General features: G+C 34.9%; 5 protein-coding genes across 8 annotated transcripts; 3 read left to right on the top strand and 2 right to left on the bottom strand.

Moving 5' to 3' along the window:
- The first annotated feature begins 367 nt into the window (after window positions 1-367).
- Mop (tyrosine-protein phosphatase non-receptor type protein myopic) lies at window positions 368-7420 on the top strand. Of its 4 annotated transcripts, XM_076900605.1 has the most exons (12): window positions 368-435; window positions 503-627; window positions 833-1035; window positions 1112-1434; window positions 1537-1652; window positions 1731-2110; window positions 2182-5144; window positions 5221-5753; window positions 5824-6287; window positions 6354-6652; window positions 6816-6962; window positions 7020-7420. In XM_076900605.1, exons 2-12 carry the CDS (start codon window positions 541-543, stop codon window positions 7142-7144), a joined length of 5640 nt encoding a protein of 1879 aa, XP_076756720.1. In that variant the 5' UTR covers window positions 368-435; window positions 503-540; the 3' UTR covers window positions 7145-7420. The 4 variants fall into 4 exon arrangements, 3 of the variants coding, with proteins under 3 accessions (XP_076756720.1, XP_076756719.1, XP_076756721.1); XR_013102206.1 differs by having other exon boundaries at window positions 395-627; window positions 6354-6705; XM_076900604.1 differs by having other exon boundaries at window positions 396-627.
- An 810-nt stretch (window positions 7421-8230) lies between these two features.
- Window positions 8231-11852, bottom strand: Stt3a (catalytic subunit 3A of the oligosaccharyltransferase complex). Its single transcript, XM_076900611.1, has 12 exons — window positions 11754-11852; window positions 11090-11253; window positions 10856-11023; window positions 10610-10770; window positions 10150-10539; window positions 9922-10075; window positions 9610-9848; window positions 9360-9524; window positions 9087-9275; window positions 8776-8995; window positions 8513-8701; window positions 8231-8423 (listed from the first exon to the last, which is right to left on the bottom strand). Exons 2-12 carry the CDS (start codon window positions 11184-11186, stop codon window positions 8278-8280), a joined length of 2118 nt encoding a protein of 705 aa, XP_076756726.1. The 5' UTR covers window positions 11187-11253; window positions 11754-11852; the 3' UTR covers window positions 8231-8277.
- A 295-nt stretch (window positions 11853-12147) lies between these two features.
- Nup205 (nuclear pore complex protein Nup205) lies at window positions 12148-18814 on the top strand. Its single transcript, XM_076900603.1, has 6 exons — window positions 12148-12295; window positions 12584-12747; window positions 12841-13549; window positions 13634-14353; window positions 14427-18359; window positions 18451-18814. Exons 1-6 carry the CDS (start codon window positions 12283-12285, stop codon window positions 18663-18665), a joined length of 5754 nt encoding a protein of 1917 aa, XP_076756718.1. The 5' UTR covers window positions 12148-12282; the 3' UTR covers window positions 18666-18814.
- Pig-c (phosphatidylinositol glycan anchor biosynthesis class C) lies at window positions 18511-20479 on the bottom strand. Its single transcript, XM_076900612.1, has 2 exons — window positions 20313-20479; window positions 18511-20088 (listed from the first exon to the last, which is right to left on the bottom strand). The coding sequence occupies exon 2, from the start codon at window positions 19925-19927 to the stop codon at window positions 19106-19108; it is 822 nt and encodes a 273-aa protein (XP_076756727.1). The 5' UTR covers window positions 19928-20088; window positions 20313-20479; the 3' UTR covers window positions 18511-19105.
- On the top strand, window positions 20372-23869 carry LOC143426891 (NF-X1-type zinc finger protein NFXL1). Its single transcript, XM_076900610.1, has 5 exons — window positions 20372-20569; window positions 20716-21029; window positions 21110-21222; window positions 21302-22982; window positions 23065-23869. The coding sequence occupies exons 2-5, from the start codon at window positions 20766-20768 to the stop codon at window positions 23491-23493; spliced, it is 2487 nt and encodes an 828-aa protein (XP_076756725.1). The 5' UTR covers window positions 20372-20569; window positions 20716-20765; the 3' UTR covers window positions 23494-23869.
- The last annotated feature ends 60 nt before the right edge of the window (window positions 23870-23929 follow it).

Here is a 23929-nt window from a genome sequence, read left to right as displayed (position 1 = left end):
AATACGCTCGCACATTCTTCGATGCTCAATCCACGAACAAACAAACAAGTAGTATATTTTTAATATGATACATCAATTCGTGCATAACGACCAGTCTTCAGCCCCTTTCCATAGAAAATCGGAAACCGTTGGAACATTCCATTGTATCTCGCGAGATGGTATAAGTATGTATTTATTATTCGACCAATGGAAAGGAAAAAAAAATGAACAATTTCCCTATATACTCGTTGATCGATATTCGAGTATCTTTTATATTGTTGTTACAACGACGTGGAAAAATGTGAAACGCCGTTCGAGAGGATTTTCGAGTATCGTGAGAAAAATTTTACGTAATTAGAACCGCGCGAACTTCGCCGCCTTTCTCTCTCTCTCTCACATGAATATTTGCCCATTGGCAACACTTCGCTCGTCACAAGTGGTACGTGATAACAAAAAGTATGTATATTCTATGAACAAATCCATTTTCTATGAGTTTGACAGGTGATCAACTGTCACTTTTTAGAAACTGCGAGAAGATAATATATTAATAAATAGTTTACAATGGAAGCGGTACCGAGATTGCCCATGATATCGTTTCAATTAAAAGTTAGCCCGGAACCTACTTCGTTTGGACCAAAGTTGAAGCAGGTATAAATTAATCGTAGGATAAGTTCTCTAACGTACTGATATTTAATTATACATGTTAATCACCAATTTCTGTTATTATACGTACAAATTTGTTTTATCCAAATGCGAGCAGATCATTTTATACAATAATTTTTTTATGATTTCTGAATCAAATAAACTGGAATAAAAAATCTGTTGTGTTTTCTTTTTGTTTTTCTCTTTTTAGTATATACGCGATTTTTACAATGAAGATCCAGAATCGTATACACACGAAATACGTCAACTGGAAAATTTGCGAGCTGCGGCTATACGTCCACCCGTCGATGTAGCTGGGTGTTCGTTATTGAAAAGATACTACTGTCAATTGCATTTCCTTCAAAGTAGATTTTCTATGGGAAAAGATGGTGCAGCAGCAGTTACATTTACATGGTAAACTATGCGCGATTGGAATTAATAGTCGATGATTATTGATGTTAATAACTTGAATACGTTGTCGTTTAAACAGGAGAGATACATATGCAAACATGGTTTGTTCACTGGCGAACATTCGCTTTGAAATTATTTCAATTTTGTACAATATTGGCGCTATGCATACTCAGTTAGGCGCCCTTACAGAAAGAACGTCGGCCGATGGGATGAAAATGGCCTGTGCGCACTTTCAGTGTGCTGCATGGGCGTTCGAACATTTAAAAAACAGTTACCCACAGCCATCTGGACTGGATTTAGCTCCAGAATTAATGACATTCATGCATCAGCTTTGCTTGGCCCAAGCTCAAGAATGTATATTAGAAAAAAGCATGCTTGATAATCGTAAACCCACAATCGTTGGTAAGTACGAGAGAACTAGAAATTGCATAGTTATATTACACCTTTTGTGGCTTTAATCGTCTACTCTTGTGTATCATTCTACAAGATATATGTATCATGCAGCAAAAGTCGCAAGACAGATAGTGGACTATTTTAATCTGGCATTAACTACACTTGAACAAGGTGGTGGAGGTGAAGAGGGAAGCATATCGGACACAGTTGGTACTAAAATTTACAAGGTACAATTTACTACTGTTTACTTTTTTTTTTTATTATCGTATCATGCAACTATGTATATTTAGAATTTGTTTCTTTAGAGCTGGAAATATTATTTGAAATTCAAGAAAGCTTACCACTTAGCCGTTACGTATTTATATCAAGGCTTAGGTGCTGAAGAACAAAGAAAAATGGGAGAGAGAGTTGCATTTTATAATGCTGCATTAGCTTCTTTGAACGAAGCACAATTAATTTATTCAAATATTCCTGGAGAAAAGACAGTCATAGAAGAAGCATTAACGTTCACGAATGACGTAATAGAAGGGAAACGTAAAGCAGCTAAAAATGAAAATGAATTTATATATCACGAGGAAATACCTGAAAAAGAAACGCTACCTACTGTAAAAGGGGCACCGTTAGTCAAAGGAATATCATTCAGCATTAATGATCCTGAAGTTTCAGGTCCTGACATATTTGCCAGGTAAGCACGTTCAAATTATTCAAACATTTCAATTTTAATCTTATTATTCAGGGATTATATTTGTGATGCAGATTGGTGCCAATGAAGGTACACGAAGCAAGTTCTTTGTATTCGGAAGAAAAAGCAAAAATCTTACGTTCCGTCGGTAGTAAAATCGAAGAAAAAGATCAACAGCTGAATACTTACTTGACATCTTTAAAACTGGAACATATGAGTTTGTGGGATCCCGATGCTCAAACGACGGAATGGGAACGTCTGCCCCTCCCCGATGAATTAGTCGAAAGATGTGCTGCACTCAATGCAAAGCAGCATGTTATTCAAGATTTAGTCGACATCATGGGAAAATTATCGGACACTAGTCAAGACGTTGAGAAAATACTGAAAGAGATTAAACGGCTTGTCCTAGACGAGGAACAAAAAGAAAAAGAATATCAAGACGCGGTTGGGAAAAGGCCACCGTCAATAGTAGCGACCGATTTAACTCGGGAAGCGAAAAAATACGAAGAGGCTCATAACAAAGCTACGGAAAGCAATCATGCTCTTCATAAAGCGATATCGATGCATGTGAAAAATTTGAAGATACTTTCTCAGCCGCTTGCTGAACTCATTAACCATATACCATCGCCAAGCGCGTATCTTTCAGAACAGAATACCGATAAATCACACAGTGCAATTGAATTGGAACGGATGCATATGAAAGAATTAAAACGGATTTTAAACAAGGTTAACGAGATGCACAGACAGAGGAACGAATTGCATACGAAATTACGAGACTCAATTGCACAGGATGATCTGACACGCTTATTAGTTACTGCCACGTCCGATTCAGGACCTTTGGATCGTTTGTTCGCGGATCAACTTAGTAAACATCAGACTCTAGTGACTTTAATAGATCAAAATCTTGCTGCACAAGATAATATTTTGGCCGCTTTAACTGATGCGTATGCCCAAACGGCTAACGTACGAAAAGGAGTCGAGGAGATATTGAAACGTCGAGAACATACCATTTCTTCTTTGATCGCCTCTTATGATGCTTACGAAGATTTGTTATCGAAATCTAGTAAAGGCCTTGAATTTTATAGAAAACTAGAAATAAATGTATCCAAGTTACTTCAGAGGGTGAAAAGCACTTGTAAAGTACAGGAAGAAGAACGTGAACATATACTTGCACAGGATAGTAATAAGATTTCTCAAGAAAAAGTCGACGCGGTAACACCAGTCACTCATGATCAGAATCGCATTCGAACTGGCAGTGGACTTAAATTGAAAGATTACTTAAACAGCAGAACGGAAAATATTCAAAATCAATATTATAACGTGTATAAAGGACAAGGAAGTCAAGTTCAAGCGGACGTATCAGCAAAAGCATACTTGAATGACACAGCGAATAAAAGTGTAATGCATCCTGGCGGAATGCCTGCGATGGATGCAATGGCGCCTGTAAAACCTATGCAACAATATTATTCTGTACCATATACGGATTACAAAACAAATTTGCCCTACTCTCACGAATCTTCTGCATACAATGAGAATACTGCACTGAGTCAAAGTTATGTACAAGTAAATAATTCAGATACTATAAGCAGTTATCCGCAAGTACTTGGTACAAATACTACAACAGATAGTACAGCAGTGCAGTATCCGGTAAACTCTTACCTACCCAATGGACAATTCTCTACAACATTGGATGGACAACAGAAGTATCCTGGGACTGTTCAACCGCAGTACAACTATCCTAGCAACACGTTACAATATGAAAATTATCAGCCTTTTGTTGATTATTCTGCATATAATGTTGCACAGCAATATCCTTCTAATCTCGATAAGACTGCTATTGCTACTGTTGCTAAGACCGAGATATCGCAACCATCAACGATAACACAAGCGTCTTTCTCTCTGCCCAATACAGTCAGTAAACCGACAGACGTACAAACTCATCTCTATACTACTGTTGCTCAACAAGGACAGCAGTATATGCCTGAAGTGCAGCAAAAACTTATCCCTCAAGAACCTGTACCTATCGTGAGAAGTCAGCATGTACTACCAATGGATGGTACTCAAATACAAAACTATACTCTTCCTCAAATTAATCAAAATGAAATTCCATGTACACAAGCTTATGTTGGCGGGATGTATTATAATCCATCCGAATTACACACGCAGCAAGTCACATTGAGCCAAAATACATCCGGAATGGCCAATATTCCTCCGTCTAGTCAGTACATGCCGACACAATATATGAACACGAATATTCCTCCGTCTGTTCATTCCACTACTTCTCTGTCAGCTCCAGTTAGTGATATGGGTATTTCGTATTCTTCAACTTTGCACAGTTCTAATGTTGCGCAGTATCCACAGCAGAGCACTATAGATCAAAGTAAACAAATTTATGCAGATAAAGGATATCAATATGGATCGTCCAATGATCCAGCAGCTACTTTAAATTATCCTAGTACTTATAATGTACAACATACCAGCGGTGCTTCATATTCACAAACCATGGTGTCTACGGATACATGCAATACCTATGCGCACGCGAACTGTACCACTAACACAGAAATAATTCAAAGTCATGCAAAGCCATCTGCAAGTATACAAAATTATCCACAAACATACCAATACCCACAACAATCGCATTACTCTGGATATGGTACCTATTCTCATGGCTACAATCAAGGATACAATTATGTGCAAGGAACTCAAGTAACAACTACTGTGACAGAACCATACAAAAATCAAATGGGATATACTTACAATCCTACTAGTCAGTGTTATGAATACAATCCCAGCAATCTTCAAACTTCACAATCATTTCAAGTATCAGAACAGCCTAGCTCTGAATCGGCTTTACAAATAAACACTGGCATTAACAATATTAGTCAACAGCAAGAAAGTAGCGCAAGGTACACAAATGCCAGTAATAATTCAATGGTCAGTCAAACTCCATCTTCTCAATATTCAGAGCAAGGAGATCAATCGCAGTTGTCTGAAATTTATTACACTACGCCATACGGTCTTCAAATGCAAAATCCAAGTAAGTGTTATGCATTATCTTTCTCTCTTGTTGATGCTAATTTATTTCAACAATATTTATTTAATATTTTTGCTAGCATCTGTTAGCAGAAACGAGAGTAATTATACTAATTACAATCAAACATACGTGCAAGCTGTTAACAATGGGACTAATACAACGACAAGCGCGAATCCTACTAAAACCACTACAAAATCAGAACAGTCCAATGTAGACCTGCTTGCTGATCTTGATATCACTATAAACCACGCGCCCTTAGTACCAGAAGTGCGTCCCGTCAACAAAGCTCCTGAAAATAACACGCAAAGCGAAGTCGCATCCAAAGACGCTGTTAATGACCAAGATAAAGAAAAGAAAAATGACAATGAACAGGCTAACACTTCGTCTATAGTTATCGAGGACAAAACAGAAAACGAAAATTTACAGATCGTATGGGATACATGGTATAACGATGTACAGCCAAAAAAAGATCCCTTAGGTGATCCAGTAGCGTTACAAAAATTCGTCAGTGAAGTCGAGAAGTATGAAAAATTTGTAGATAGTTTACTTGTTAAAACGTTAAGCGGGGCAACTAATCTTGATATAAAATGGAAGGAAGTCCAAGAATTCGAAGTAAGATTATCCACGTATATTATGCGTACTATTTTATTTTACAAAATATGCACTAATTTTTCGATTTTAGGAAAGAGAAAGTGGAAAGCAATCGTATACAGTAGCATTAGCACATTCTTCGGAAAATAGGGTAATGGAATGTATCCCGTACGATACAACAAGGGTACAAATATCGTCAACGGATGTCCCAAATTATATTAATGCTTCTCATATAATGGAAATTACACAATGGATACCAACAGTATTTATTATTACTCAAGCGCCGTTGCCTGACAAGTTAGAAGTATTTTGGACAATGATATGGGAACAAGAGAGCGAAGTAATTGCGTGTTTAGTATCGGATACGCAATTAAACGGAGAGATATACTGGCCTACGAGCGAGGAAGATATCTTAAATGTCGGTAACTTTGTGATTTCACTAAAGAAGAGAACAAACCACGTGTCTTATGTCCAAAGAGTTATTTCTGTGCATAATACTAAGAAAAACTCAGAAAAGACTGTCGTGCACATGCAATTTCTCACATGGCCTTCCAAGTAAGTCTCTGATATGAATAAAATATTTAATTGTTTCATGCATATAACCCAGTTTTTGTTTCTTAGCGGTTTCCCCAGTAGTCCAGGTGCATTGCTTATGTTTTCAACTGATGTAATGACAGAACAAGCATTAAGACGATGTACGAAACCAATAGTGGTACATTGTTTAGATGGCGGAGCATTAACTAGCTTATTCCTGGTAGCAGCGGCAACAGTATGTCATATACGTGCGGGTTGTGGAATAGTCAATGTTCCTCTTGTATTCAAGGGTCTTCTGAAGTGCCGTAAACAAGTTGTAAATAAAGAGTCTTTGCTATTCGCGTATCAATTGGTATTGTACCACGCGCAAGACATTCTAATGAAACGTAAGGATTGTTTCTTTGACTTTCTTACGTTCAATCCAGGATTATTAGAGAGGGTAAAATCGCCGCAGAGATTCTATTCGTCGTAAATTAATCATCCGGATTGGACGTACCAACAGAATTTACATGAGATAGTTGGTGACTAATTGTATTTGTTGAATATTAGGTGGAATTTTGTCATCAACCCGTTCTACGTTTGAAAACTTTGAAGGATTGAAAGGCAGTAAGGATAAAACACTGAGAAAAATGCATCCTTCTGATGATTTTCTTCAGAGTCTTGGTATCAATGCTCAGCGAACAGATATTGAACAAGGTATCGCATAATAATTTCTCTGTAAGCAAACATATACTGAGTTGGCTTAAATTATAGGTCGACAAAAGGGTTCTACAGTTAGTGGTGCGCCACATTCAGCAACATCGATTCAGGAGAAATCTAAGGAGGGCCCCATTGATCCTCTAAGTCAGCTAGATCCTTTATGGTCTATTAGAAGATAATTAACGAGATTTGCAAATAAAATTTTATTATGCACTGATAAATAAAATCTACTATTTAAATGAGCGTTTGCATTCCTGCGTTTCTTAAATTAACGATATTGCTAAGGGTAAGATAGTTATGGTAATTGTATAAACGATGCTACTCATATTAACCCATATGACTTGATATTTCTGAAATAAAACACAGTTATGATTCAAGCATTTCGTAATCTTTAAATTTTAAGAGTTTTACAATTATGTAAAGTATATCTAATAAAATATATGTATAAAAACCAAGTGCTGTCAGTTCATATTTATTTTTCATCTTCACCTAGAAATTGTTTACGTCCGTACAGGTTCACAAAGAAAAGTTAATATTAGTTACACTTTTTAAGCAACACACAATATAAAGTATGCCTCTCTCTAAACATATGGGTGGTAAATCGATACATATTCTTAATGTACATATATATACATATATGCACAACACACTTCCTGATCAGTCATTTGGCATTGTTTTATGTTACATATATTATTATTGATAGGTTGACAGCTTCCAAGTTTTTCTTCAATATAAGTTTGTCTTCCCTATAACGGATTAGTGTATATTATAAATTAAATCTCCATACTATTAACTGTCAACAAAATTATTTATGTCTATGTAAGGAAGCAATCATGAAAATAATCATTACCTTTGAACACAGAAATCACTTCAGTGTCTAACGTTTAAAAATAAATGCATCCCCAAGAATATTCTGTTTAATAAACTACATTCTGAATATTCATTGAGTTTCACATCATATATATATATATGTATATACATATGGATAAATTTTTATTAATATAAGCTATTATAAAATAAATATGTACTGCTCGATTGTTCTTTCTTTGTTTCTAAATTAATATATAAAGATTATTTCCAAAATCAACTTATTTTATAAATTGATATAATGATATATTTACTAAAGTGAAGTATATAACGAAATCTGTATGTCTTTTATATTTTAAGTTCTAAATGTATTGACGCGTATTGAAAATTGTATGTAATCCTATTTAGTGCCATAGTGATATCTTATAGAAAACTATAAAACTTATAAGCAAGTGAAATTACGAAACAGTTTACTCCTTTGTCTCTAATTCTCATCTTATTTTCTTTAAATTCCTCTGTTTCGCAAATCTTTTACTTTGTAAATTCGGACAAGCCAGTGCTCTGTAGTGTAAGCTTCTTCTAACATGTCTAGCTCAAAGTCTTTATTACCAATTTCCATGTTTCTAACTCTATCGTATCCGGAAGGTTTCCCTGTGTAATCATCAAATAATCACGTTTACAATTACTTTTAAACAACATAAACTTAATTTGTACTGTAGTAAATAATTAAAAGAAATTACCTCCTTCTGTATAAACTTGACCAAATCTGTAATAACACATTTTGTACATAAGACAATTGAGCAAAATAGGAGAACCTTCTTTATCAACTCTAAATTCTCCTGCTGAATTATAATAATCCCATTCTGTTATAGATTTCCCTTTTTCAGTGCTTCCGCCAATGCGTACCATCCATAGGAACTTATTAATGTCTGAAATTGCAATTGCAATATAATTCAATAGAATTTAAACTGACAATTTTCAAGTTATGCATTAATTATAATACCATCTGACGAATAGCCTGTAAGTCCTCCAAAAATAACAAGAACATAATTAACGTCCAATTCCCTCATTATTTCGTAAGCTTTTTCTTCAGAACTTGCCATCGCTTGACCAACTCTTGATATGTGAGTATTGTTCCATGTATTATTGTCTACTAAAATCGTACGATTCGCCATCGCCGTGATCTGGTATCCATAATCCCACCAAGACATTACCTTTGCATTCTGAATTTAAAGAAATAACATTTTAAATATTTTATTATTATAATATTGTAAATTACCAAGAAATTATATATGGCAAATATTGTAATATTACTTCTGGTGTGTTCATGCGTAACCAATAATATGCTTCTCTGAAATCATCGAAAATCATACGACCACCATCCGGTGAACGTGCTGATAGCACGATACTGGGTGAACTGTATGCTTCCGCTGTAACCCAGGTACAATGAATCGTATACGAAAAGAAGAGAATGCACATTACTGTTATGAAAAGTGTCGCAATCTGAAAATTAGTACGAAGCGATGAAAAATTTATTTCGTGAGAAAAATTTTTAAAATATCACATCAAATATTAATGTTTAATTACCTCACTTCTGAGAACGTAATTACTTTCAAATTTCTTCGCCTTTTTATCGCTAACTTTTCCTCTGTCCAATTGTTTCATGTAAGTAACAAGTAAAGAGGAAGCTCCGATTCCACCCAATATACACATTACAGGAGCAAGAACTAACATCAAGCGAACCATTACACCCTGCACAATTTCAGGTATATTTAAACACTTGTATAAATCTCTTATTTCTATAATCATGAATTTCTAGCGAAAAACATTTACTCACGGCAAAGTATAAACTTGTCACACCATACAAAATAAGGAAGATGTTTGAATCAGTTAATTTTGAGAAACAGAAGTATAAACCCGAAGGAAATAGAAATACTAAAATCTGAAGATCAAAGTAAAAAGAACTCCATGATGTTGGCTGATGTTCCGAAACAGAGGCAATTATTGGTATATGATTTTTTGCATACGACGGATCCAAGAGAGAATAAAATCGACCAGTCCATGGAGATATTTTCCCTTAAAGAGAATTGAGAAATCTAAATGACAATTTACCTTACGATCTAAAGCTAAAAAATACTATCGTACATACCTGTAATAGTTAAAATAACACCTAATACAAAGGAGACAGTAACTACAGAAATAACCAGACCACGAAATAGTATCTCAAAATCCTCTTGAGACACTTTACTTCGTAAATAATCAACTAAAGCATGAATCTGACAGAGACCAAAAACTCCTAATGCCTATGGGAAACAAAAACTAGTTTTATTTGAAACATTTTCCTGTGAAGACAAAAGTGGATATAATTTCTACTTACAAGCATATGTTCAGAGCTCTGAACAGGTTGGAAACCAACAAATGATATTTGCATAGACAAGATTGTTCCTAAACAGTATAAAATACTGTATGCAATGTATATCCTATGAGAAAATCTTCCAGTCACCATCAAGGTCAATACATGTAAAGGAATTAGATTAATTAGGAATACATAGCCACCCCAAGAAGACACCATATAAAAATATGCAAGAGCAGCACAAGTCGCCCAACAAATTGCTCCAGTTTTAACTGCTTTTATCCACATATAATATGTAAACAGCATACAAAAAATAGCTATGCCCTCGTTATCATAGGATCCTGCTACTGATCGTGATATATAACCAGGAACAATTGCTATCATAGCTGCAGCAAACAATCCTGATGCAGAATCCTTAAAATCATAGAAATCACTTTATTTATCATATCAGTAATACCATACTAACTATTAAGCACATTTTTACCTTCAGTTCTTTGGTAAGTAAATAAGTGATAATTGTAGTCAAACTAGAAAACAATGGAGCAAGGAAGACACAAATAGTGCGTATATCTAAGGTAATATTTAGTAACCATGAAAGACGATATAATGCTGCTGATGTTATCATTAAACCCGGATATATTGTTCCTATAACAGAAATAATTCATATTTAATATACATTAATGTATAATCGCTTCAATATAAAAAGGAGTACAGTTACTAAATGTTATACCCCCGATTATTCTCCCCAGTGGATACCAAACACGATCGTCGAACCAATTATGAAAACTGTAAAATCCATTTTCAGCTAAATACTTTGTTGTGCGATAATTAAAATATGGATCAAATTCATGAATAACACTCTCGAATCTTAAAACCGAGAATAATCTTGTCGCAAAAGCTGGAAAATAAAATTACGCATCTATAGAATTTCTTATATACAACAATTCTTTCACGCAAAACTTACATAAAATTGCAGCAAGAGACAATACAGTTAATTTCAGTAGTGTTTCTTGTTTCTGTGCGGACATACGCAAACCTCTTGTCTTCGTTAGTACAGCCATATTGACGTAGCTGAGGCGCTACTTCTTAAGTGATTAAGAGACAGCACCACCTCTTTATACAATTTACCTACAACAATGGAAGAAGCCACCATCTTTTATGCTAAAATATATAACTTATCACATTTTTAAACAATAATTAAAACTACAATTGTCTCGCATGCGGAAAGCAATTAAATCTTAAAAAAAAATAAACTGCGTATTGAGAAAATTTTTAATGCAATATTGTGTTAAGACAAATAACAACAAAAGCTGTAACTGTAGAAGACCACATGGCGTTTGTCACTTGGCTATAGGTTATGATTTCGTAAAAGTGAAGAATAAAAACCGTCGAGTTCAATGAGAAAGTGAATGAATCAACCAGCAAACGTACTATTTGAACGGAACGCAGTGATTACATACTGATCGAACAAACAACAAGGAACTTCGTCTTGTCTATTCCATATCTGACCACGTACACAAAATTACCGGCCGGCGACATATGTACATTCTCTATCGCACATCCGATCGCTCCGCATCGTACATTTATGTAGTTTTATATATATTACGTAAACCGTGATCTGAACTTACGGATTTACGAACTTTACGATACAATAAACGAATAAAATAACGTTGTCATTCAAATTATTAACCCAGGAACATTGCGACCCGAAAGAAAATAAGCATAGACCAGAACGGTACACTAGTTAGGCTACCACTACTTGGAAGATGACATCTAGCGAAACTGTTCGATGTTCACATAAATATGATCGTTAAAAGAAAAAAAAAAAAAGAACAACTATTGAAAACAAGTTATCGATTATGAATGTTACGAATATAGCATAAATGAAATATTTTCGAAAGTAAAATCGTAACACGAACGCGCGATCTCTCGAGTTGCATTTTGTAACGTGATCTGTATTTTGAGCAACAAGTGCATCTATGTGCGTTATCGTGCATTGTTGTTTAATGGTTTATGACTTAATTAGTCCATCGTTCCCGCCAGAGCACCGGTATTTGTATTATGTTTGACGAGATTTCTTTCTTTCCGTTCTACTTAAACAAAATATTATTTTGCTTCGCTAGATTTGTATTTTTGTAACGTTCCATCTCTCGCAAAATGATGTCGCAAGGTAATATTTAATTCATACAAATATTTACATATTGCACGTTACATGAGATAAGCTAACCTGTATCGTGCAGATCATTATTGCACATTTAAATCGTGCAATTTAACTGTATGCAATAATTCATCCAACTTAATGCTGTGTTATACAATTAAGTAATTACGAAATATTCCGTAAACATGTCTATCTTATTCTGACAAAATATTCTTTCATTACAAACAATTGCTTGCATGTATACATGTTTTTGTATTTTCATAAATCATGGCCAACCGATCTCTTCTTTAAAATTTTCAGATAAGGAGACCACGGAGGATATGTGGACTCCGTATAAAGAATTACAGAATCTTGTGGAAAGATATATCACCTCATCTCCGACAACTCATGATCTTCAATATCATGAATTTACAGAGGCTCTACGTAATCATAAACAAAATTTCCTGACACTTTTAAAAAATCATGTAGGTGATTATGTGATATCAAGTATTTGAGATTATAGAATACAATAATGGAATGCAACGATAAAATTATTATGAGTTTCCTATGTTATACAGCCTCCAAATGTGAACAGCAGAGAAGAAATAACAAAGGGAGGTACAGAGGGTATAACACTTCCTAGTTTAGGGCATCAACTGTTACAAAAAGATTTGATCAGCGAAACTCTTATTATATCAGACATGTATGAACTTAACGAATTTATGGCATTGGACCTTTTATGCACTGCTCAATTGCAAATGCCTCATCATCCTGGTCTTACCAGGGGATTAACAGCTATTTTACTGTATTACGATGGAAAGAAAGCTCTGACATCAACCTTAAGGATGCTTATACAAGCAAGAATGGGGCATAGCTGGAAAATTGATGCTCCAATTGCTCTTCTGAGACACATCACAGAATATACAAATAAACTACAAGAAGATGGTTTACTGGATAGAATTTTATCATTGTTAGAACAACTGGATCCTGTGAAGGAGCAAGAACTGTTAGAAAAAAATCGAGCCTTAGGTGGACCAAAACATCGTTATATGGTCATGAAACTTTACAACGATTCTAGACAGGATTTGGCAGATATTTTATATTTATGGTCTGCACAGTCCTCGTTGCCAAATACAATTTTATTCCGTTTGATATCTTTATTAGAAACGAGAAAAATCGAATCGGAAGCAACAGAAGAAGGTCCAGATAAAGTTACACTTGCTCTTGTAATGAGTGTGTTAAATGCAATTAATTTTAGTTCGTTGCATAGTCGTGAGAATGGTGAAGGTATAAAATATACTTCTTAAATGTTTAAAGGTACAATTTTTATACTGTATAATTTGTGATAATATCTATTGTTTCTCGTTTCAGAATTGATCAGTTCTATGCCATTGATCGCAGAGAAAGGAACGCACGAAGAGTTGTATCAGAAATTAATATCTACAAACATCAATTGGGAATGTGCTGGCCTTCGCGGAGTTGTACAATTCGCTTTTGCGGTTGCTTTAACAACGATTAAAACTGCAGCAAACGTGCAAGGCTTGAACATTACCACTGAAGACGAGAGGCTGTTGGAAGCAGCTCTATCAAACAAATGCTTCCATTTCATGGCTGAAATGCTATTTAAAAACAAGAGTATATATCACGAAGAATTTTATCTTCGTTACTTCCACTCTCTTATTTCCGATTTCATATTACTAATGCCTTTAAAAGTTAAAGAGCTACGAAGTCGCGCAGATGAATCTATGCGTTTAATCCAAGCATACCAACAAGAGGGAATCGAACCACCATTGAATTTGGATAATCATTTTGAGTATTTGATGTTAACAGTAGCGGAATTATATAAGGAAGACCCTTTAAAATTGGAGTTAGTTATGGATTACTGGTGTCATCATACAGACTCAACACATACATCCACTCCTGCTTATATGAATCGCTTGCCGTCTAGACAAGTTGCTCTTTTTAAATTTGTACGTCTTGCTGGTGAAATACTACCAGCAGGATTATTTGTGCCATATCTTAAGATGATTGCGACTTTAGGATCATCTCCTCAAGCAGCACGGCAAGCATTTAATTTCCTTAAACCGAATGGTAAGTATTCTTTATCTCTCAAACTATTATTCGCCGTTGTCGAGTAAAATAAACAACGGACAAATATCTGTAGGGTCTTCCGGATCAACAACAATTTCCTGGGATCACTTTTTCAAATCTTTAAGCCAATACTATGATAATCTTAGGAAAGAATTGCCGCCTAGCCAAGATACCGTTTATCGTCAAAAAAGTCATCTAAAAGGTATCACACCCGAAGAAGTTAAAGGTCTTGAAGCGGTACTATTAGTCGTGCAAGTGATAGCAAAGTACGACGAGATATCAAGAATAGCAATATGTGATCATCCTGGATGGAAAGTACTACCATCTTTAATAGGTTTGGTCAGTTGCGGAATATCGATTCCATTAAAAAGCGTTTTAATACGAACGCTCGCCGCGTTAGCAAGATCACCAGAAAGTTCCTCAACTATATGGCAGAGTTTAGAGGCTGCACAAATACTTTCAACTATACCGACTATAAGCAGTTATCAACCAAGGGGTGTTCAAACCGAATTGGAGGAAATTGAATCGAAAAAAGACGAATATCCATTAACACGAGCAATGTTAGAACTTTTAGATGTTCTCACTGATTTTCCTGTATTAAGATTATTAGGAATGGGACAACGTAATCCTGGTTTCGATCCATATTTACATTTTATTATTAACACTGTATTCTTGAAGTTCCACACGCGATCGTACAAGAACCCAGGCGAAAAATGGGAAGTCGCGGAAGCTTGTTTAAAAATATTCTCGAAACTGATTAAGCAATATGAGCCGAATGTAGAAGATTTCACTGGATGCAAAGTGGAACTGCAAAGTGGAGAAGTTACGATGGTCAACTCGGCTCCTGGATATCATATAGTGACTCAATTGCACTCTAAATCGGAATTACTTCACGTAATACTGTACGTACTCGATAAAGGCTGCACTACTTTCGACGCTTATGAATCTATACCTGGTAAGAAGAACCTCGAAAATGGCACTTTATATTGTTTGGAGATACTAGAAAGAGGATTAAAAACACAACACAGTTACATGGCTCAATTAGCTGCCGCAAAATCAATACACAAAATTCTAACTGGATTATCGAGACTACTCTTAGAAGTGAATCCACAATCGAAAAAGCCAGACTATATGATAAACGTTGCTAAATACGTTTCATACAGTTCTTGGCTTCCACGACATGCGTTTCACGCTGTTGGCGTTATTCACGAAGTGACTAATGAACCAGGAGCAGATTCTGAATTACTCTCTACATTTACTGCTACTCCTACTTTAACTACAAACATTAGACACGGTTTTGTTGAATGCTTAGACGCTGATATAGTTTTCGATGAAGATACTGATCAAGAAAAGCAATACGCTGGTAGCTGTAAGGAACGAATTTTACTTTTAATGATGCAAAGTATCACACGACCAACACCGAACCTTTCTCATTACCTATTGGGATTCAAAATCACTAAAGATATTAGAAAAACCATTCTGCTACAGCCTGGTCTTTTAGGCTTCCCACGAACTTGTTTGCATTCAATATTAGGCATTTTAGAGCAATCTCTTGAACGTGGCCGTGACAAAATAACAGAGGCTTGCTACTGTTTCCTTCATACGTTGGCTGCGAATAATAAGACTTCCGTAGCAGTACTGAGATTTTTACGAACCAGCGTTAATCAGGATTTCATACAAAGGCATCTCTCAAAATTACCATTCGAGGGACAGAATACGGTGACAGAATTGGGTTGTATGTCATGGTTATTAAAGACAGCTGCGATCGAGTTGCGGGTCGCTGGCGGAAGCCTGCAGAATTCATTGGTTCAACGGCTAGTCGGAAACTTTGGCCAAGAAAAAGGGCAAATTGTTCCTTCACAAAAACTCCTGATGGATCTTCTACATTATATCGAGTTTCAACTTCAATTAGAGCCACCGTTATCTCTAGATTTCTTTGATCCTTCGCAAGTCGAAATGGTTTTAGGACGGTGTAGCGTTCCAGTCACGTTAATGGGAGGTCCACGACTTATAGACATTAGAAAATTACATTCCTTAATCACAGAAGAATTGGCTGTTACTCAAAATAGTGCAACAGCGACTCAGCGCAATCTTATGCAGCAGGAAGTGCGAAAAATTCTGTCACACGCCCTGAAGAGGAATCAAACAAAGTTATTGTCTTACGCTACAGTGAAATTTGTTGAAGGCTGGTGTCACACAACAGAAATACTCTTTTGTGTCGCAACAAATCAACAACTTCCCACACCACAGAAACAGAATCTGCTATTAAATCTCTCCCATGATCTGTTACAGAAGATGACATCTTGCGAGGCTTTGAGCGAGATCAAAACGTTAGTATCTGGAACAGTTTTGATGTTACTGGTGCATCTACGAAATAGTTTTATTACACAAACAGATGCAAACGAATCATTCCCATCGTCACCCTCGAACACAACAATGATGAAGATAATTCTGAGTCATATATTACAATGGATTTTAAATGCAGGCGCTTCCTCGCAAAAAGTGATAACTCACTTGTATGCAGCTCTACTGAATTTCCTTTGCGTGGTCGGTTTGGAAAAATCAGAAAGCACGAACATCATCGATTTAATGTATGTGAGTCAGTTGGATAGTTCAGTGAACAGGGTGATGCCTCTCCAAGAACGTTCCCATCGATATGCAACGATACAAGTAATAAATAGCTTTGGAAATCAATTGATGGACATTTTATGCCACAATTGCTCGGGTGGTCACGACGTTTGTAAAATGTTAGCGTTATCCTGTTTGGATAAAATCTTAGAACTGGATTACGACAACGCTTGGATCATTTATTTAGCTAGCAGAGGATACTTGAAACATATGATAGACAGTCTTCTAGAATCCGACAGTATGTTACGATGTATGCTACAACCAGACCCCCAGACTTTACGGCCACTATACTTGTACGAAGCAAAAATGGCTACATTTTGTAGAATGGCTTCTACGAGATTGGGTGCTGAAAATCTCTTAGAAAACAAAATCTTATCATGTATGTCGAGCATGATTGTTTTTGATCATCATCCAGATGTTCACGTAGGATTCGAAGGAGGCGACTATTCGTTCATACCATCTCTCGGTCAACGTTATCAGCAAATCTTCTTGCCAGCTTTATATCTCTGCGATGCCCTTCTCACTACTCTCGGAACAGAAAATCAATCCTGTGCTATACAAGTATGTGGATTTCTACAGAGCCATCGAGACACTATTGAGATGATATTGAGAAATGCATTCCCAGAAGCGAATATACTTTTCTTAAAAGAAATTGCCTGTCTTACAGGAGTGATATCTCGATCGGCAAATATCGATATGTATAAACTGGTGGATGAGGAGCTAGCTAAAACTGATTTTGATGATAGTAAATTAGAAGACGTTAGCGGAATGAGAGAACTTCGCGCTCATCTTTATCGTTTGCAAAGATTAATGCTGTCACTGTTGCAAAAATTCCAATTGCAGTCAGCTCCGGTTCGCTTAAGTCACGAACAGGCAGAAGCGAACCAGCAACACATCTCTCGCGTACAGATTATTGCAAATATTATGCTATATACGCGTAATCAAATGCAGCATAGTAGAATGGATCAGAAAATTAGAAACGTATTGTTCGAGCCTCATTTAACACTGAAACCAGGCGACAACAGGATGAAAGACACATTTGGAGGTGTACATTTAGGAACTATCGTCGATCAATTAGTCTCGGTTACGAATTTATTGCATGCTGAATTACCGCATATTGATACTCTTGGTAAAAAATCAGCGGTAGTAGGAGAAATGAGTACAACTGAATTAAAGGAATACATGTCTGAGGACGAAACAGAATTTGATGTGCAGAAACAACGAATAATAGCCGAACAACGATTAAATCGTTGGATAAAGGAGAAACGTAAAACCATCAAATACTGTTCTTTGATAATTGAACATGCTTTGTACATTCTTTGGAGTCACTTAGATTTCTATATGATACAAATAATATCGCGACACAGTCGAATGCAAGGTAAATATGTTAATACGTACTATAATAAAATTTGTGAACTTATTTACTGATATTAAATATGATATTAAAATTATCTTTTTCTAACTTTCAGTATCCTCTGGAGGTATAGACGAAGATATGGTGGCGTGGAAAGTATCATCAGAAACATTAATGGAATTAAAACAAGGTCTTGTTTCTACATTCACAGATAGTTTTGTTACACAATTATTAGATATGCATAGTGAATACGCAACGGTAGATCACAGCTTTATCGAGGCTCTTATTAGAAGAATTAAAAGGCTATTACAGTTTATAATTGTACAGTAATATCGCGTCTACAATTTTGAATGTATAAGAACATATTTTTTTACATGTTCATGTATTTATGAACAGTTGTCAAAACTTTTCAAAAACAGTATTTATTATAAAAATGTATGACAAATGTTTCACTATTATTGTGGATACAATGGCCAACGATTAATTTCTTGTATATGTACAACTTTTCTGGAAAAATGTATTTCATACTTCTTCTATTAAACTAATATTCTCAAATTGTGATTCAATATCTGTAAAATTGTTAATGTATATCATTTTTGTAACATTTTGATAGGCGCAATAATATATAAAAAACCATTTTCATAATTGTTTTGTTACTATGTTAATTGTATTGTAATATTTCAATTAATAAATTAAATATTACAATATTTTCAGTCTGCTCTTACTTAAAAAAGTTAAAGTATTTTTCAAAAAGATACTTTAAGTATTTTTTAAGAAGTAATAATGGCCTCATCCCAAGGCCCGTAAATATTATCCTTATATTTCTGACATTTTATGTACCAAAAGGGGCAAATAAAATGTAAAAATAGTATAGTCGCGACAAATACGTAAGAAAGAGTTTGTGAAATGAGTAAAAGAAAGTACAAGGTACTAAATGTCAAGAAATTTGATATCAATATTTTACTACTTAATTTATGCATTAAAAGTGGTAATAGAACGAAACACTGTACGGATACAGTGAGAAGAGAGAAAGCATGCAACGGAGACTTTAATCTAGACGCTAGCATTAAAGAACCAAAAATTGAAGATGTAATCGACAAAGAGTCAGACAAGGAAATTTGCAACGAACCATATTTGCTGAATATTAAATGCACCAAGAACATTAATATCGCCATGGCATAAATTGTGTCTGTACTAATAGTTTCGGTCAATGTTTTCAGCACCGGTGATAAAATATAACCAAATGTAAGAAAAATTAGAACAGTTCTGATATGTTTTGTTAATTCGATTAAAGTATTCGGTTCCTTAAAACAGTATATAAAATAACCAAATACTGTTAATACTACGCTGGAAACGAAAATTACATCAGGACTTGCCCATTCTTTGTTTAGCCAAACGAATATGATAACAAAAAGTATTACAATATTTAACTGTATGCATATCGTTGCACCGAAAGTAATTGCTTCTATTAGTGTCACGTTATGCGGCTTTATATTTTTACGTAATTGTTCCAAAAACGAGTTGTCTGTATAATTGTCCGGCAAGCCACGATTCTCGTATAAATTCTTCTGCCACTGCACTTCTGTTGTCATTATGTATTCTACACTTTACCTCGATAAAAGTCCGGCTTTTATTCATTAAATACCATCGTTTAACCAAGTATTATCGTCAAACGATGGTTAACATGTTTATGCATGCTTTAGTAATTCTTAATCTGTACCGTTGGCTGGATTTTTCCCTTTCGCGTTACACACTACAAAACAAACAAAATAATTTTCATTGACTTTAAAATCGTAACTATTCGCAAATCAATAAATAGCTAGGCATTACAATTAATCCTTACACTCTGGTAAAAAGAAAGCCACTGAGAGATATTGGTGGAAAATTTTTATTAGAAATCATTCAATTATAAAATATATTTCTTTCGGTTATTACAGACTATATAGTTTTCTTTATCTAAATCTTATCTGTATTAACCAATGGAACTAAATCCGTGATCGAATGATTATAAACGATTGTACGTATTTTTCCATACTTTCTGTTATTTCCCGCAATATAACCAACAATCTTCTGATCGTTTTAATCGTGGATCGCACGATCGTATGTCAATTCTTTAAGAAACAAGTGCTTAGCAAAAATGTGACTGACATTTGGAAGAATTTAAAAATAACGTATTCCAAACAAATAAGAAACAATACGTTATTTGATTCTTAAATATCTCTGTTTAGACACATGTAAGTAAATAATTCATTTTTTCTTTCACTCGTATCCAAAACGCATATTTTTATGATATTCTCAATGAAAAGAACATCATATCTTTATTATTTTTATTTTTACTTAAAAGTATATAAGTACTTTCTGTTCTGTTTTGCTGCTACAGTGCACAGCCATCAAATATTCTGTTATTATACAACAAACTTCTAAGCGAAGATGCAGAAATTTAGGCAAGCTCAAGCTGAAAATAAAAGAGCAATTAATAAATATTTAGAAGCAAACGCCTATTTGGAATCATCAAGTGAAGATGAAGAGGATAAAAACGAAGAAGATATACAGAATGTGGTCGGGAAAGTATTATCCGCCTACCAAGGGAAAGAGGCGGATGCGGAAAAAATTTTGTCATATTTAATTAACATTTTCCAATCTGGCAATGCTGTTTGTCTTATATGCATTTCAACAGTAAAAAGAACTGATGCAGTATGTACCTGTATAACATGATAAAATAAATTGTGATACATTATAACATATATTTTAAACGATTCATGTAATGTTTTTAGATTTGGAACTGCAGTAAATGTTTTGCCTTCTTGCATTTATCGTGTATTTTACACTGGATACAAGATAGCTTGAATGTTAAACGTGAGAAAGGTATTGCACTAATTTGGGCATGGTAAGAATATTTTATAACTTGCTGTATAACATTCACCTTTTAAATAACAGTGATTATTGTATTTAAAAAAATGTTACAGTCCAAAATGTCGTATGGAATATGGGCAAGATGAAATTCCTCGTAATTATAAATGCTTCTGTAAGAAGCTCACTGATCCAACATATCAGCCATGGAATATTCCACATTCTTGTGGAGAAACATGTGGAAAAAATTTACAACCAGAGTGTGGCCATAAGTGTGTTTTACTTTGCCACCCTGGACCATGTCCTCCTTGTGCAAAAACAGTATTTATCGAGTGTTATTGTGGTAAAGAAATGCCACAACAACGACGATGCAATGCCAAAGAATGGAGTTGTGGTGCCACATGTAATAAAAAATATAAACTATGTTCGCATGTTTGTAAAGAAATATGCCATGCAGGAGAATGTCCACCTTGTTCAGAAGTTTTACTTTTGAAATGTCATTGTAAGAGTAACGAGGAAGTAAAGAAATGCTCTGAAGGCATGTGGATTTGCGATAAACCCTGTGGTAGACTTCTATCTTGTAATGTTCATACATGCCAAAGTACATGCCATTTAATCAGCGATTGCGGAATCTGTCCATTAGAAAAAAATAGAACATGTCCATGCGGGAAGAAGCGTTATGCTGTTTCTTGCAAACAAGAACAATTACCTACTTGTGGTGACACATGTGGTAAATTATTAGATTGTGGATCACACTATTGTAATATGAGATGTCATACCGATCGGTGTGGGCAATGTTTAGAAGTAGTAACAAAATCATGTAGATGTGGCAGTTACCAAAAAGAGATTGCATGTGGCAAAGAGTTTCATTGCAATAAGAAATGCATGCAAATGCGTTTGTGCGGAAGACATTTATGTAATAAAAAATGCTGCGATTGTTTAATCAAGAGTACATATAATATGTGTGAGAAAATATGCGACAATACTCTAAACTGTCGTAAACACAAGTGTTCTGCTCCTTGTCATAGTGGACCATGTTATCCATGCGCACGGACAGATGTTATTCAGTGCAGATGTGGATATAATAAAATTACAGTACCATGCGGTACAGTAAAAAGAATTAAACCACCACCTTGTAATAAACCATGTAAGGTACCGCCGATTTGTCACCATCCGAAAAGAGAAACTCACAAATGCCATCAAGGTGCTTGTCCACCTTGCAAAAAGATTTGTGGCTTAGTGTATAAACGATGCAATCATTCTTGTGTTGCTGTTTGCCATACTAAAGTTTGGGTGAAGGTGAATAAAAATGACGTAAAAGCACAACCAGCTGGACCATGGGATATACAAAAAGAAGTCAAACAACTAAAAACTTTACCGTGTCCACCATGTGAAGTGTCTGTACCAGTTACTTGTTTAGGAGGACATGAAACACGTCCATGGCCTTGTCATATGGCCAAGCCTACGTCTTGTGGAAGACTATGTGGAAAAACCTTATCGTGCACAAATCATACATGCGAATTGGTTTGCCACAAAATATTATCATCTGCAGAAGATAAAAATGGTACTCCCTGTATGGACTGTGAAAAACCATGTCTATTTCCACGACCGCAAGGTTGTACGCATTCGTGCCCAAAACCCTGCCATCCAGCACCATGCAGCCCTTGCAAGCAAATGATTAAAATTTCATGTCATTGTGGTATAAGTACTTTGTATCATAGATGTTTTCAATTAACATCAGCTAAACCTGAACAACGTAATGAATTGCTTAAATGTGGAAACCAATGCCCCAAAAATGTAATTTAATTATTTAGATTACTTATGACTGTATTTAATGTTACATATACCATTTGTAATTAAACAATTGTATTGTTTTTAGTATCCTTGTGGACATCGGTGCATGAATAACTGCCATCCAGGTCCGTGTACAAATGAAGAAAAATGCAACAAAAGGATAAAGTTGTTTTGCGCGTGCAAACGTATTAAGAAAGACTTCATCTGTTTCGAAATACAGAAAGTAGAAATTCATATAGAATGCGATGATATTTGTGATAAATTAAAGAATGAAAAACGTTTAGCTGAAGCTGCATTTCTGGAACAGAAACGACAGGCGGAAGAATTACGTAATCAACAGGAAATTGAAAAGTTTGAACGAAAATTTAAGCCCCGTCGTAAAGGAAAAGATAAGTCTGATAAAAGACAATTGCACAGAGAGACGTGTAATAATAATAGAAAATATTATATTTTAGCCTTTTTAATATGTTTAGTAGGTATTGTTATATTTTATGTGAGTGGTAAAAAATTTTGAATAAAAATATATATTTCACGCGCACAACTTTTTGCAGAAACACAATTTAGATTTTATTACAGTCTTATATTTTTATTTCTATTCTAATGAATTACCACTTGAGAAATTTCTGCTACTTGTTAAGAACAGTATAATTTAACATGTATAATTTTTGGATTAATATTCGTGCCATAATATGATAAAGTCCAAAGAATTTTTTAAGTTCACCTATTATACATGTTTATGATTTATAAGCGTTTAAGTTTCATGATATATATAAAACTTTACAAGACAGTACAAGATATTGTACTTGATGTTTATTTTACTATGTAATGTTTGACATAAAGAACTTTTGTCAATTTAATATGAAATTATAATTAAAGCGTTTGAAGTTACATACCTGTGATTTATTTTTCTTTTTACGGTTTTTCATTATCATTTTCTACTCAGATTTACC

This window comes from Xylocopa sonorina, chromosome 9, assembly GCF_050948175.1.
Source record: "Xylocopa sonorina isolate GNS202 chromosome 9, iyXylSono1_principal, whole genome shotgun sequence".
Taxonomy (NCBI): domain Eukaryota; kingdom Metazoa; phylum Arthropoda; class Insecta; order Hymenoptera; family Apidae; genus Xylocopa; species Xylocopa sonorina.
Note: the sequence above shows the minus strand (reverse complement) of the source record. Positions and strands in the feature narration are given on the sequence as shown.

Bases quoted from the DNA above. Each gene is read 5' to 3' on its own strand.
- Mop (XM_076900605.1), top strand. From the start codon at position 541: ATGGAAGCGGTACCGAGATTGCCCATGATATCGTTTCAATTAAAAGTT. The intron at 5,145-5,220 runs GTAAGTGTTATG...TATTTTTGCTAG, and splicing joins TCTTCAAATGCAAAATCCAA to CATCTGTTAGCAGAAACGAG. The intron at 6,963-7,019 runs GTATCGCATAAT...CTTAAATTATAG, and splicing joins GCGAACAGATATTGAACAAG to GTCGACAAAAGGGTTCTACA.
- Stt3a (XM_076900611.1), bottom strand. From the start codon at position 11,186: ATGGCTGTACTAACGAAGACAAGAGGTTTGCGTATGTCCGCACAGAAA. The intron at 9,276-9,359 runs GTAATTAAACAT...ACTAATTTTCAG, and splicing joins ATTACGTTCTCAGAAGTGAG to ATTGCGACACTTTTCATAAC. The intron at 8,702-8,775 runs GTATTATAATTA...TTGCAATTTCAG, and splicing joins TACAGGCTATTCGTCAGATG to ACATTAATAAGTTCCTATGG.
- Nup205 (XM_076900603.1), top strand. The intron at 12,748-12,840 runs GTAGGTGATTAT...TATGTTATACAG, and splicing joins TGACACTTTTAAAAAATCAT to CCTCCAAATGTGAACAGCAG. The intron at 13,550-13,633 runs GTATAAAATATA...TTCTCGTTTCAG, and splicing joins TAGTCGTGAGAATGGTGAAG to AATTGATCAGTTCTATGCCA.
- Pig-c (XM_076900612.1), bottom strand. From the start codon at position 19,927: ATGACAACAGAAGTGCAGTGGCAGAAGAATTTATACGAGAATCGTGGC.
- LOC143426891 (XM_076900610.1), top strand. From the start codon at position 20,766: ATGCAGAAATTTAGGCAAGCTCAAGCTGAAAATAAAAGAGCAATTAAT. The intron at 21,030-21,109 runs GTATGTACCTGT...TAATGTTTTTAG, and splicing joins CAGTAAAAAGAACTGATGCA to ATTTGGAACTGCAGTAAATG. The intron at 21,223-21,301 runs GTAAGAATATTT...AAAATGTTACAG, and splicing joins ATTGCACTAATTTGGGCATG to TCCAAAATGTCGTATGGAAT.